This window comes from Narcine bancroftii, chromosome 7, assembly GCF_036971445.1.
Source record: "Narcine bancroftii isolate sNarBan1 chromosome 7, sNarBan1.hap1, whole genome shotgun sequence".
NCBI classification, from domain to species: domain Eukaryota; kingdom Metazoa; phylum Chordata; class Chondrichthyes; order Torpediniformes; family Narcinidae; genus Narcine; species Narcine bancroftii.
In genome coordinates, this window is record NC_091475.1 from 191,426,487 (window position 1) to 191,441,133 (window position 14,647).

At 42.1% G+C, this 14,647-nt stretch overlaps 1 protein-coding gene and 1 non-coding gene across 5 annotated transcripts in view; both read left to right on the forward strand.

The window, feature by feature from the left end:
• The window catches only part of relt (RELT TNF receptor), a 91,758-nt gene that overhangs the window by 71,965 nt on the left and 5,146 nt on the right, over positions 1–14,647 (forward strand). For all 4 annotated transcript variants that reach the window (XM_069891796.1, XM_069891795.1, XM_069891793.1 and 1 more), the window contains one exon: positions 3,361–3,526. In XM_069891796.1, the coding sequence (XP_069747897.1) occupies positions 3,361–3,526 (166 nt within the window). The remainder of the gene's footprint in view (positions 1–3,360; positions 3,527–14,647) is intronic.
• On the forward strand, positions 12,482–12,588 carry LOC138740201 (U6 spliceosomal RNA). Its single transcript, XR_011342740.1, has one exon. It is a non-coding gene; the product is annotated as a U6 spliceosomal RNA (small nuclear RNA).

The following is a 14,647-nucleotide window of genomic DNA, read 5'->3' on the forward strand; positions in this document are numbered from 1 at the left end:
ATGGTAGCAAAGGCAGGAGGTAGTAGGTGGAGAAGCAAGGGAGGACACAGCAGCAAGCAAGGGAAGGAGGGATGGCTAGATGAATAGAGAGGGAAGGGAGTGGAGAGCTGAGGGAAGGAAGAGCAGGTTAGCAGAAACTGGAGAAGTCTAAATTAATGGCATCTGGCTGGAGAGTGCCCAGACGGAAAATTAGGTGGTGGTCCTCTAATTTACAGGTGGTCTTGGTGGAATAGTAAATGAGGCCATGGACAGACATGCAAGTATAGGAATGGGATGCAAAACTGAAATGGTTGGCCACTGGGAGGTCTCTGTTATTTGTGCAGCCAGAACAAAGGTGCTAAGTGAAGCAATCTCCCAGTCTCTTCAATGAAGAAAAGTCCACAAAGGGAGCACCAGATGCAGTAAATCATTCCTGCTGATACACAATAAAGTGTTACTTCCTTTGAAAGGCCTGTTTGGGGCCCCAAACTGTGGTGAGGGAGGAGGTGTGGGCGCAAGTGTAGCACCTCCTGCAGCCACGGCGGGGGGGGGGGGGGTGGCGCGGTGATTGGTAGGGAGGGATGCATACAAGAAGGAGTCTCAGAGAGAATTATCCCTGAGGAAAACAGATGGGGGTGGGGAAGATGTGTCTGCTAGTGGGATCCTGTTGTAAATGCCATAAATTTTGGAGGATAATGCAGAGGCTGGTGGGGTGGTAGGTAAGGTCAAGGGGAATCCTCTTGTTGAGTCTGGGAGTAGAGGGGGCCAGGGCAAATGAGTGGGAAATGGAGGAGATGTGGGTGAGGGCTGAGTTGGTGGTGGTGGAGGGGAAACCCCGTTTGTGGAAGAAGACAGACAGTTCAGAAGGTCTGGACTGGGAACAGATGTAGTGGAGATGGAGAAATTGCAAGAAGGGAATTGAATCCTTTCAGAGGATTTAGATGTGAGGAAGTATAGTTGTTTGGATTTGATGGGTTTGTCATGGTGGAAAGCTAGTCTTTTTTTCTCCAGGTGTTGCTTATCCTGGTAATTGATGATTTTGGATTTTCAGCTCCTTTCTCTTTGCACTCTCCTTTTCGCATTAAACATGGAACAGGCCATTTACCTCAATGGCTCCATCCTGGGATTTAGACTCCACACTAGTCTGTCCATCATTCAACAGAGATGTTTAGGACAGTTACTTCAAATTTATTCATCTCTTTCCCATTCTGAAATCAGATTGAGGTATATTTTCCACAGTGTGTCAACAATCGTCCCAAGTGTTGACCTTTTACAGCGAGTCCAGATGATGAACACTGGCTATTTATTTTATTATGATTGCTCACTCGAAATTCAGATGACTAAATAAGGTGACGCACACTGGTTTAACTTGCAGATTAAAGGGACAACTACATTATCACTATATTCTCATTGACAAAAGTTGGTTAAATGTTTTTCTCCCACAGTCACTAAATACAGTACACAAAGCATGAAATAGAATGTTTAGAATTATTTACAAATCAGACTTTTCACCCAGTTGATCCTTGTCTATGAATAGTCACCATTCAACTTCATACAAATGAGCTTCCTCCTGGTTCAGTAAAGTCACTGTTGTCATAGTTTTACAGCAGATCCTTCAGCCCACTAAATTGTCTCTATTTGCCTGTGTTTGGTCCATATCCCTCTAAATGTTTCCGATTCATGGACCTGCCTAAATTCTTTTAAATAATAGTTGTACCTGCTTCCTTTGCCACTTTGTTCCACAAACCCACCTTCTGTATGGAAAAAGGTGCTTCTTGTGTCCTCTTTAAATCTTTCCATTCTCACCTAAAATTCCTGCACTCTGGTTTTAGATTCCCATTCCCTGGGAGGAAGACTGACTTTTTACTTTACCTGTGTCGCTCTTTATTTCGTAAACCTCTTAAGTTTCCCCTACCTCCCTCATCTTTCTCCATTCCATCTCCATTCCAGGAAGAAAAGTCCAAGCTTCTCCTTATAATTCAAGTCTGCCAGGCTTGGTAACATTCTTGTGAATCTTTTCTTTACCTTTTCTATCTTATAATCTTTCCTATTATGGGGTGATCAGAACTCTGGACAATTCCCCAAGTGTGCTCTCACCAACGTATAGTTGTAACCTGATATTCCAATGCTCTGATTGATAGAAGGAAGGTGTACTAAATACCTTCATCACCCAATAATGATTGTGAGGTATTTGTTGAGGGGTTTGGGCCCAGCCCCTCCCCCATGCCCCTGTCGAATGATTTGGCTCCTTCATTCTTCCCTTGCCTGCTCCCATTCAGGGGGGGTTAGCCCCCCTAATCTTCCCTCCTTAACCCCGATGAGGGGGTTAGCTCCTTTGTTCTTCCACCCCCTGCCCTCATTGAGGTTAGCTCCCTCATTCTTCACCCCCCACCCTCATTAAGGGGGTAGCTCCCCAATCTTCCTCTCACTCCTGTTGAGGGGGTTAGCTACCTTGTTCTTCCCCCCCCCCTTCCCCCATTGAGGGGCTAGTTCACTCTCTTCCCATCTGCCCCCATTAAGGGGTTTACCTCCCACATTCCTCCTTCCCCGCCAAGGGGTTTAGCTCCCCAATTCTTTCTCTTCAATCCCCCACCTTGTTAGAATTGGGAGTCACTGTCTCAGAATAAGGTTAAGACCATTTAGGACTGAGGAGAAAAAATGTCTTCGCTCAGTGAGAAGGAGCCTTTTGTTTTTGTTTACAATGGGAGTTTACAGTCATAGAGTTCTTTCAAAGCACAGATCAATACAAATGAAAGGATATGAGAAAGGAGTAAATCTTTCTCCTTCCTTCTTTGCAAATAAAATCTCTCCAATTCCTCCTCAGACTGAAAATGCACTCATTCTTTGAATCTCTGCATCGTTCATTTTTTTTGAACTGAGATGATCAGTGCCGTACGCTGTACTCTAGCTGTGGCCTAATTGTTTTTTAATAACTTCCTTTAGATGCTACACTTTGGAACCACTGTAAATACCACCTTGACTACCTGTCCCACAGCTACAGGAAATCTTTCATTTGTAGGTGAATTTATGTGTTCAGTTCGAAGAATCACTAGATTTCTCAGCACATTGAATTAAAGGACATAAATATGCTGCTCAGTTTATTCTTCCATACAGTCCTCCACCTCCAAAGGTGATTGGAATTCGGACACATAATCATCTTCCAGACTTTCTTTATAAACACATTTTAAGTGAATGATGCTTGGAGACTTTTGAAGATGTATAAATGATAGAAAAGGATTTTTCTAGGTCGCATGTCTTTCAAAATAGCAGACTCATCATAAATATAGCCAAATTCACTCATGTTTTGAAAATTGCTGAAATGTACTGCTGTTGATCATACATGTTCCAACTTTTCAATTTTTTTTCTCTTTAAAATGACAGGTTCCGTGTTACTCAAATTCCTGAGCAGAAGCAGAATTTAATTGATGGGAAAAATATGTCTGTGTCAAAGGAAAATGATTCAATAGACATTACCTGTGACAATTCAATGGATCAAAAATCTCTGCTGGGCACAAAATGCCCAAAATACACAACTAGCCAGCAAGAGGTAAGAGTGGGGTGGTTAATTTGCATTTAAATAAATGTTAGCGTTCAGTGTATTATCTCATTTCGCTTGGTCCAATTCTTCATCCCCAAGAATATTTTCAAGGCTTCACTTCCTAGTTATTATTCATCAACAATAAATTAACAAACAGAATGAGGATCTTGAAAAAGGAATGTAGGCTGTTCTGCCTTTCCCTTGGGTTATGGATATCTGCATTTTAACTCTCTACCAATTTTGTTTCTGTAACCCCTTAACCCCCAACAACAACAAAATCTATCTTCCTTCTTTAAGTTTCACTTGAGCAATTTTCTTTTGAGTGGAGGGACAGTAGATGAAGGAAATATTCCATATTTTGAGTATGAACCTGCCTATCCCTGAAATCAGCAAGCTTAAATTTCATGGTTATGCTCCTTTATTCTGGGGTCTCCCACTAGAGGAAATAATTTCTCCCCAGTTGCACTTTTGAGCATCCTAATCACTTCTGATAGATTAACCCCCTTTATTCCAGGGACTGCGGTACAATCTATAGAGTTAGTCCTCTGATGTAATTATAGTAGTTGCAACATCACCAGATAGCTGTTGTTTGAGGCAGATCAACTGGTGGAACTGAAGGCAAATCATGTTTCTCTACAATCCCTCTATCTGAAATTTAAGAGCTTTCCAACTGAAGAAGAATATATTGATTACAAGTCTTTCAGCTGAAGTGTGAATGCAAGCTTAATTTTAACATTAAATGAAAATGATCTCTTGCTTTTTTATTCCCAATCCTGAGACATCTTGACCAAGTATATTAACTTTGTTTGCTCAATTTAGTTGATTTTTAGAAGAGTAAATTACTACCTATAAAAGGGCCTTCAGAAATCTATTATAATTTCCCTTTTAAAATAGTTAAAGACCAATTCAAATATTTGGGAATCACAATTACAAGAAGTTGTAAAAACTTAATGAAAGAACATTTATCGGGTTAATTAATCAGATTAAAGAGTTGCTTGGGACAATAACATAACATAACAATTACAGCACGGAAACAGGCCATTAGGCCCTTCTAGTCCGCACCGAACCAAACACCCCTTTCTAGTCCCACCTCCCTGCACAATGCCCATAACCCTCCATCTTCTTCTCATCCATATACCTGTCCAACCTTTTCTTAAATAATACAATTGACTCCGCCGCCACTATTTCTCCCGGAAGATCATTCCACACAGCTACCACTCTCTGAGTAAAGAAGTTCCCCCTCATGTTACCTCTAAACCTCTGCCCCTTAATTCTTAACTCATGTCCTCTTGTTTTAAACTTTCCTCCTCTTAATGGAAATAGTCTATCCACATCCATTCTGTCTATCCCTTTCATAATCTTAAATACTTCTATCAAATCCCCTCTCAACCTTCTACGCTCCAAAGAATAAAGACCCAATCTGTCCAATCTCTCCCCATACTCCAGATGCTTAAACCCAGGCAACATTCTGGTAAACCTTCTCTGCACTCTCTCCACTCTGTTTATATCCTTCCTATAATTAGGCGACCAGAACTGCACACAGAACTCCAAATTAGGCCGCACCAACGTCTTATACAATCTCAACATCACCTCCCAACTCCTATATTCCATGCAATGATTGATAAAGGCCAGCATACTAAAAGCCTTCTTCACCACCCTATTCACGTGAGTTTCTACCTTCAGGGAACGATGTACCGTCACTCCTAAATCTTTCTGCTCTTCTGTATTCCTCAATGCTCTCCCATTTACCACATATGTCCTATTCTGATTCTTCTTACCAAAATGAAGCACCTCACACTTATCAGCATTAAATTCCATCTGCCATTTTTCAGCCCACTTTTCTAAGCAGCCCAAATCCCTCTGCAATCCTTGAAAACCTTCTTCATTATCCACTATTCCACCTATCTTAGTATCATCTGCATATTTACTAATCCAATTCACCACCCCATCATCTAGATCATTAATGTATATAACAAACAACAATGGGCCCAATACAGATCCTTGAGGCACACCACTGGTCACCGGCCTCCAACCTGACAGACAATTATCCACTACCACTCTCTGGCCTCTCCCTTTCAGCCAATGTTCAATCCATTTGACTATCTTAAAATTTATACCTAAAGACTGCACCTTCCTAACTAACCTTCCATGTGGTACCTTATCGAAGGCCTTACTGAAGTCCATATAGACAACATCCACTGCGCTACCCTCATCCACATTCCTAGTCACCTCTTCAAAAAATTCAATCAGATTGGTCAAACATGTCCTTCCTCCCACAAATCCATGTTGAGTGCTCCTGATCAGACCCTGTCTATCCAGATGTTTATAAGTACTATCTCTAAGAATTTTCTCCATTAATTTACCTACCACAGACGTCAAACTTTCAGGCCGATAGTTGCCAGGCTTCCTCCTTGAACCCTTTTTAAATAACGGAACCACATGCGCAATGCGCCAATCCTCCGGCACTATCCCCATATCTAATGACTTTTGAAAAATTACTGCCAGAGCCTCTGCTATTTCCTCCTTCACTTCTCTCAATGTCCTGGGGAAGATCCCGTCTGGTCCCGGAGACATCCACCTTTATATTCTTCAAAAGCCTTAAAACTACACCTTTTGTAATCTCTATATTCCCCATATTTACCCAATTTGCTTTTTTTATCCCACATCTCCCAATATCCTTCTCCTTAGTGAATACCGAAGAAAAAAAACTGTTCAATATCTCCCCCATTTCTCTAGGTTCCACACACAGTTTTCCACTCTGATTTTCTAAGGGACCAATTTTGTCTCTAGCTTTCCTCTTACCATTAACATATTTGTAGAACTCTTTTGGATTAGTTTTCACCCTGCTTGCCATAGTTTCCTCGTACCTTCTTTTAGCTTTCCTAATTCCTCTCTTAAGATTCAATGTATCTTTCAAACATCTCCTTAACTCCATGCTTCTTATATCTAATATACGCCTCCCTTTTTCTTCGAACCAAATTTCCAATATTCCTTGAAAACCACGGCTCTCTCAAACCTTTTTCCCCTCCTTTTAACCTAACAGGAACATAAAGCTTTTGAACATGATTGAACATTTTACCTAAATTTTTGTATATGTTTCAATCTTTACCAATTTTCATTCCTAAAACTTACTTTCATTCACTGGATTCGATTATTTCCTTGTATATATGGCAAGGTAAACAGCTCCATATAAATAAGGCCTATCTTCAAAGGTCCAAAAGGAATGGGGACTTCCAAATTTTAGATATTACTATTGAGCAGTCAATATACTAAATTTATTATTGCTATTATATTTTGATACCTCAGACGATCAATCTTCCTGAGTAGAAAAAGAACTGAGTTTTTCTTTAAAAAAAAATGTAGCTATGTTGGCAGTCTTCTTTACCCTTTTCCTTTACAAAATTGACAGATAACCTAGTAATGAGACATAAGGGTAAGAAGTTGGGCTATCTCAATGTTTCTCTTGCTAGCCCTATTATAAAGAATTGCTCATGCCTCAGGCTGACACAGGAAATGGCCGTCGAATGCAACGACTAGCTGAAATGCCCATTTCCATAGGCCATCGGCAGGGCTGTCAAAATGGCCAATCACCACCAGCGGATTGAAGGGGGCCCAGGTATCCGAGGTAACCAATTGGCAGCCAGCCCGCTCAAGCTACGCCCCGGTAGTGACTCGGCCGAGCTGACTATAAAAGGCAGAGCTGCCACTGAATAAACTCAGTGTCAAATACACTCGACTGATGTGTGTGTGTCTTCCTTCTTCAGATTCGAGCTACAGCTAGGGCTATTACCAAGAGCTATAACCTAGCTGTAGCCATAGCGACCTCGCTACAGAATAAACTTTTTTAACCTTCTATCTTAGATTCAGGTTCCAAGGAGTGGGTTAGACGGAGTACAAAAAGTTTTAGGGTTCTGTACATTCAAGGTAATTTTGCTTCATTTGAACAATTAACAGTTAAATTCAACCTTTCTAACAGGCCTTTTTTAGATACCCACAGATTAGGAATTTTGCTCAGTCTAAACTTTCTAATTTTCCTCAGATTCCCAAAACCAAATTCTTTCATTTACTTTTTGATTTAAAGTCTTCTCATGGTGGATTGATAGCAATTATTTATGATAATTTGATAGATCTGAATATAATTGATATATTCAGGGAGAGGAATTAAGAATGAATGGAAATGAGATTTGAATATATCAATTCCAGACAAAGACTGGGATACTATGCTTGATCTGATCAATAATACTTAATTCTGTGCACAACCTTGTTTAATACAATTTAAAGTGGTACATAGTTTAACTTTAGACATATGTATTCTATCTCGTTTTTATTCTGATGTTGATCCACTATGTGATAAATGTAAAATCTTTGAGGCCTTTGAAGTTTTTAGGGGAGAAGTGGGGGATTTAACCATCATGAAGTGTAAAATGAATTTATATTTTTTCTATTTGTATCTTTTCAATTTTGTAACAGACCATGTATAGACAAAAATTTTAAATATGTATCTCTGATTCATATGTTTTGGGAATGTCCAAAACCAAAAGAATTTTGGGAACAATTCATATAACCATATAACAATTGCAGTATGGAAACAGGGCATCTTGGCCCCTCTAGTCTACACCAATTTAAGTGAAACTCCACTAGTCCCACCTATCCGTTCCCTGTCCATAACCCTCCAATCCCCTCACATCCATGCACTCATCCAACCTTCTCTTAAATGACAAAATTGACCCTGCTGGAACCCCCTCTTCAAGAAGGTCTATCTATCCCCATCATAATTTTATATGCCTCTATCAAATCCCTCCTCAACCTTCTACAGTCCAATGAATAAAGACCCAGTCTACTCAGTCTTTCTTTGTATTCTAGATACTGCAATCCAGGCAATATTTTAGCAAATCTTCTCTGCACCCTCTCTACCTTATTGATATCCTTCCTAAAATTTGGTGACCAGAACTGAACACAATAATCCAAACTTGGCCTCACCAATTCCTTAAACAATTTCAACATCACTTCCCAGCACCTATATTCTATGCTTTGATTTATAAAGGCCAGCATACCAAAATCCTTCTTCACCACCCAATCTACATGAGAATTCACTTTCAAAGAATGATGAACTGTTATTACAAGATCTCTCTGTTCCTCTGCATTCCTCAACGCCCTCCTCTTCACTGCATATGTCGTATTTTGATTATTCTTCCCAAAATGAAGCATTTCACACTTATCTACATTAAACTCCATCTGCCATCTTTCAGCCCACTTTCCTAAGCAGTCCAAATCATTCTGCAGTCCACGAAAACCATCCTCACTATTGTTATGAGCCCAAAGGACCCCAAAACCCAGCAACAATAGATATTCACCACAAGTAGTTACTTAAACAGTTGTTTTTAATTATCTTTAAACATGAAAACAGAATCAAACTTATCTTATCACTATTAACTTGACTACCCAACTTTACCCCCTTCTAATTCTAAGTGCATGTGTATGTAATGTGTGTGTAAATTTAAGAAAAGTTCTTTGGTTCACAGTTCAATCACACTTCTCATTCTTCCAATTCCTCTGGTTGCAGGCAATTCTTAGACTGTGCACAGAATTTAATATGTATAAAGTTCACTGCTCAGGAAGATTCTTGTAGGGTTTGCAGAGAGAGTGAGATTGGTTGTTCCAGGATTTCCACAACTGAGGTACCACAATTAGTCACCTCAATGTCCTGCTGATGCAACTTGCCCCATCAGGGTTCTCCAGATGATAACCTCTTTCTTTCAGGCCACACAGAGTTCCTTTCTGTTCTCTTATTCCAAGAGAAACATCAGATAGAGAGCAATTCCAGCCATCCGCCACTCTGGAGCTTCTGTTTCAGTTCTAACAAGTTTCTACTGGGTGACACTGTTCAGTCTCTCCCTCTCTCTGAGATTCCAACTGTCAGCCACATGTCCTTCTCTCTCTCTCATTTGCAAAACCCCCTCCCTTCTCCAGCAAACAATAGGAGCCAGTCTTCTAGTCTCATCTGTTGTTTTAGGTAAACAAACCTCTCAATTACCTCTGAGTGAGCACACTGCAGAAAAGTCGAAAACCTTGCAAAAAGGTCCAACACAGACTACCTGACTCCGGTTATTCTTCCAAGACAATGGTCTATTCATTTCATGGCATCATTTCAATTAGCACCTACTTGTGAAATGTGCATAGCATTCTCCATAGTTTCTGTAAAGTCATTGAATATGAATTTTTCAGTATTTCAAATAAGATCTGTTTTAAAGTGTGTGAATGTATGTAACCTTCTCTAATTTTACCAATTTATCTCCCAAAATCATCTCCAAATATTCCATCACTCTATCCATAACTCCCCCTATTTTTTTGTATCACCTGCATATTTACTCACCCACTTTACCACTTCATCATCCAAATAATTCATGTAAATGACGAACAAGGGACCCAACACCGATCCCTGAGGCACACTGCTCATTACTGGCCTCCATCCTGACAGACAGTTGTCCACCATGACTCTCTGGTGCCGATCTTCTAACCACCATTGAACCCATCTGACTATCTCAACATTAATCCCTAGTACCTGAACCTTCCTCACCAACCTTCCATGTGGAACCTTATCAAAAGCCTTACTGAAATCCAAACAGACCACATCTACTGCTTTACCTTCATCAACCTTTCTAGTCACTTACTCAAAAAATTCGACAAGATTTGTCAAACGTGACCTTCCCTTAACAAACCCATGTTGGGTGTCCCTGATCCATCCCTGCCCCTCTAGACACTTGTACATATTATCTCTAAGAATACTTTCTATTAGTTTACTCACCACTGACTTCAAAGCCCCCCTGATTGATAATTGCTGGGCCTACACCTGGAGCCCTTTTTAAAGAGAGGAGCCACGTTTGCAGCATCCCAATTTTCCTCCAGTGACTGTTGAAAATTCACAGTCAGAGTTCCTGGTGTTTCCTTCCTGAGGGGGTTCCTGGGGAAAATCCTGTCGGGACCTGGAGTCTTATCCACCTTTATATTCCTCAGAAGTTCTAACACCCCCCTCTTTCCTAATCCCTATATTTTCCATTTTGCCTCACTTATCCTACACAATTCCATATCCTTTTCCCTAGTGAATACCGACGAGAAGAACTCATTCAATATCTCCCCCATCTCATTTGTCTCCTCACATATTCATCTGCTCCGATTCCCTAGTGGACCAATTCTATCCTTCACTCCCCTTTTGCTATTCACATATTTGTAAGAACCCTTTGGATTTACTTTCACCTTGTTCACTACAGCCATCTCGTACCTTCTTTTCGGTTTTCTAATTTCCTTCTTAAGCCTCTTTCTACAATCTATGTATCTTTCAAGCATCTTGTCCACACCTTGCTCCCTGTATTTGATGTAGGCCTCCCTTTTATCTCGAACCAACTTCCCAATTTCTCCTGAAAACCACGGTTCTCTTAAACATTTGGCCCCGCCCTTTATCCTAACAAGAACATAAAGATTCTGCACCCTCAAAATCTCACCTTTAAATGCCCTCCAATTCTCCTCTACCTCCTTCCCAAAAAACAAATCAGCCCAAGCCACTCCCTTCAAATCCCTTCTCAATGCATCAAATCTGGCCTCCGCCACCCCACTCAAAAACCTCCGTCTCCATTATGTTGAAACTAATGCTACCATGATCACTGGATCTGAAGTACTCCCCAACACACACCTCTGTCACCTACCCTATTTCATTCCCCAAAAGTAGATCCAACACTGCCCCTTCTCTAGTGGGTACCTCAACATACTGCTGCAAAAAACTACTGCACACATTTTACAAAGTCTAAACCATCCAGCCCTTTCACTGATTGCATCTCCCAATCTATATTAGAAAAATTAAAATCCCCATCTAACATAACCCTCTGCTTATTGCACATCTCTGCTATTTCCTTACACATTTGCTCCTCTATTTCTCGCTCCCCACTAGGTGGTCTATAATACACCCCTATAATTGTAACCTCACCTTTTCTATTTTTTAATTCCACCCACACCGCCTGTCTTGATGAGCCCTCCAATCTATCATGCCTCAGACCCGCTGTAATATTTCCCTGACAAGTAATGCCACATACCTCCCCCTTATCCCTCCAATTCTATCACACCTAAAGCGGGGAAATCCCAGAATATTTAACTGCCAGTTGCATCCTTCCTGCAACCATGTCTCGCTAATCACCACCACGTCATACTGCCAAGTGCCTTTTCACACCTTCAGCTCATCCACCTTCCTTACAACACTCCTTGGACTGAAGTAAATGCATTTCAGAGACTTCCCACATCTTCTGCCTATCCACCTCTTTACCGTCCACACTATTATTTGTTACCAACATCCACCCTCCATCATAGCACCAATCCCTTTTCTCCTCCATCAACTGCTTTTCTACCCTCAAATTTTGTCTACAATCCTTTTCTCTCAGCCAACAAAACCTCTCTCTGCTGTCCTCCCTTACATGGACCCCTTCCCCCAACCATACTAATTTAAAGCTCCCTTAGTACCCTTAGCAAACACCCCCGCCAGTATCCTGGTCCCCTTGGAATTCAGATGCAACCTATCCATTTGGTCAGGTCCCACCTCCACCAGAAAATGTCCCAGTGATCCAAGAACTCGAACCCCTGCTCCATCCCTTTAGCCTTGCGTTCAATCTCCATCTGATTGTATTCTTTCCCTCACTATCACATGGCACAGGAAGTAATTCAGAGATCTCCCCCTTTGCAGTCCTTCTTGTCAGCTCCCTACCTAACTCACTATATTCATTTTTTTAGAACCACAACCTCTGGCTCATTACCTTCCCCTTTTAAGATGTCATGGATACGTGAAGTTACATCCCGGACCCTGGCACCAGGGAGGCAAACCACCATCCGGTTTCCTCTGTCGCATCCACAGAATCCTCTATCAGTCCTCCTGACTATTGAATCCCCTTTGTTCTAAAATGTACATTAAAAACTTATCATGATGTGCTCACTTCGGCAACACATATACTAAAATTGGAATGATACAGAGAAGATTAGCATGGCCCCTGCGCAAAGATCACAAGCATTTTTGTGAAGCATTCCATATTTTTAATTAAAAAAAAACATATAATGATGTGTGCAACTGAGTGAAAGGGAAATAAATTGTGGTGACTACCGTGCAGGTTTTTAACTCGCATTGTTATCTATATTATGTTCTGTGGTTCTTCAGCGCTTGACGTCCTTTTTTGTGGAAACTGCCAAAATGTTTGGCCTGGAAGTCAGCCTGAAGAAAACTGAGGTCCTCCATCAGCCAACTCCCCACCATGACTACCAGCCCCCCCCACATCTCCATCGGGCACACAAAACTCAAAACGGTCAACCAGTTTACCTATCTCGGCTGCACCATTTCATCGGATGCAAGGATCGACAACAAGGTAGACAACAGACTCACCAAGGAAAATAGCGCCTTTGGAAGACTACACAAAAGAGTCTGGCAAAACAACCAACTGAAAAACCTCACAAAGATTAGCGTATACAGAGCCGTTGTCATACCCACACTCCTGTTCGGCTCCGAATCATGTGTCCTCTACCGGCATCACCTATGGCTCCTAGAACGCCTCCACCAGCGTTGTCTCCGCTCCATCCTCAACATTCATTGGAGCGACTGCATCCCTAACGTCGAAGTACTCGAGATGGCAGAGGCCGACAGCATCGAATCCACGCTGCTAAAGATCCAACTGTGCTGGGCAGGTCACATCTCCAGTATGGAGGTCCATCGCCTTCCCAAGATCGTGTTATATGGCGAGCTCTCCACTGGCCACCGTGACAGAGGTGCACCAAAGAAGAGGTACAAGGACTGCCTAAAGAAATCTCTTGGTGCCTCCCACATTGACCACTGCCAGTGGGCTGATCTCGCCTCAAACCGTGCATCTTGGTGCTTCACAGTTCGGCGGGCAGCAACCTCCTTTGAAGAAGACCGCAGAGCCCACCTCACTGACAAAAGACAAAGGAGGAAAAACCCAACACCCAACCCCAACCAACCAATTTTCCCCTGCAACCGCTGCAACCGTGTCTTCCTGTCCCGCATCGGACTTGTCAGCCACAAACGAGCCTGCAGCTGACGTGGACATTACCCCTCCATAAATCTTCGTCCGCGAAGCCAAGCCAAAGAATTGCATCAAACCACTCATGGCAGGAAGTCATTCAGAATTCAGAAATATCAGCTTTTATGTAAAGTAAAAGGTGTGAGCAAAGTGTTACCCAACCTGAGGACCACAAAATAAGTTGTTGTGGAGTCATAAATAAATAACAATTATCTTGACAAATAACACGCTTGAAGTTTTTACATTTGGATCTTGAGTCACTGGTGAGACTTGTTAGGTAAAAACATCATGAGCTGGGAATGTAGAAGGAGTCACCCAGTGCTGGGCCGTAACAAGATGCAGTTGTGACCTTGTACTCTCAAGATAAGAGTGGGAATGACAAATTGATGTGCAGGAAACTAGCAGAGAAGGATAGCAACAGTTTATTCATTGGACAATGTCATGGTATGATAATTTACTAAGTACGTATCCTTTTCTTTGGCTTGGCTTCGCGGACGAAGATTTATGGAGGGGGTAAAAAGTCCACGTCAGCTGCAGGCTCGTTTGTGGCTGACAAGTCCGATGCGGGACAGGCAGACACGATTGCAGCGGTTGCAGGGGAAAATTGGTTGGTTGGGGTTGGGTATTGGGTTTTTCCTCCTTTGCCTTTTGACAGTGAGGTGGGCTCTGCGGTCTTCTTCAAAGGAGGTTGCTGCCCGCCAAACTGTGAGGCGCCAAGATGCACGGTTTGAGGCGTTATCAGCCCACTGGCGGTGGTCAATGTGGCAGGCACCAAGAGATTTCTTTAGGCAGTCCTCGTACCTTTTCTTTGGTGCACCTCTGTCACGGTGGCCAGTGGAGAGCTCGCCATATAACACGATCTTGGGAAGGCGATGGTCCTCCATTCTGGAGACGTGACTCATCCAGCGCAGCTGGATCTTCAGCAGCGTGGACTCGATGCTGTCGACCTCTGCCATCTCGAGTACTTCGACGTTAGGGATGTAAGCGCTCCAATGGATGTTGAGGATGGAGCGGAGACAACGCTGGTGGAAGCGTTCTAGGAGCCGTAGGTGGTGCCGGTAGAGGA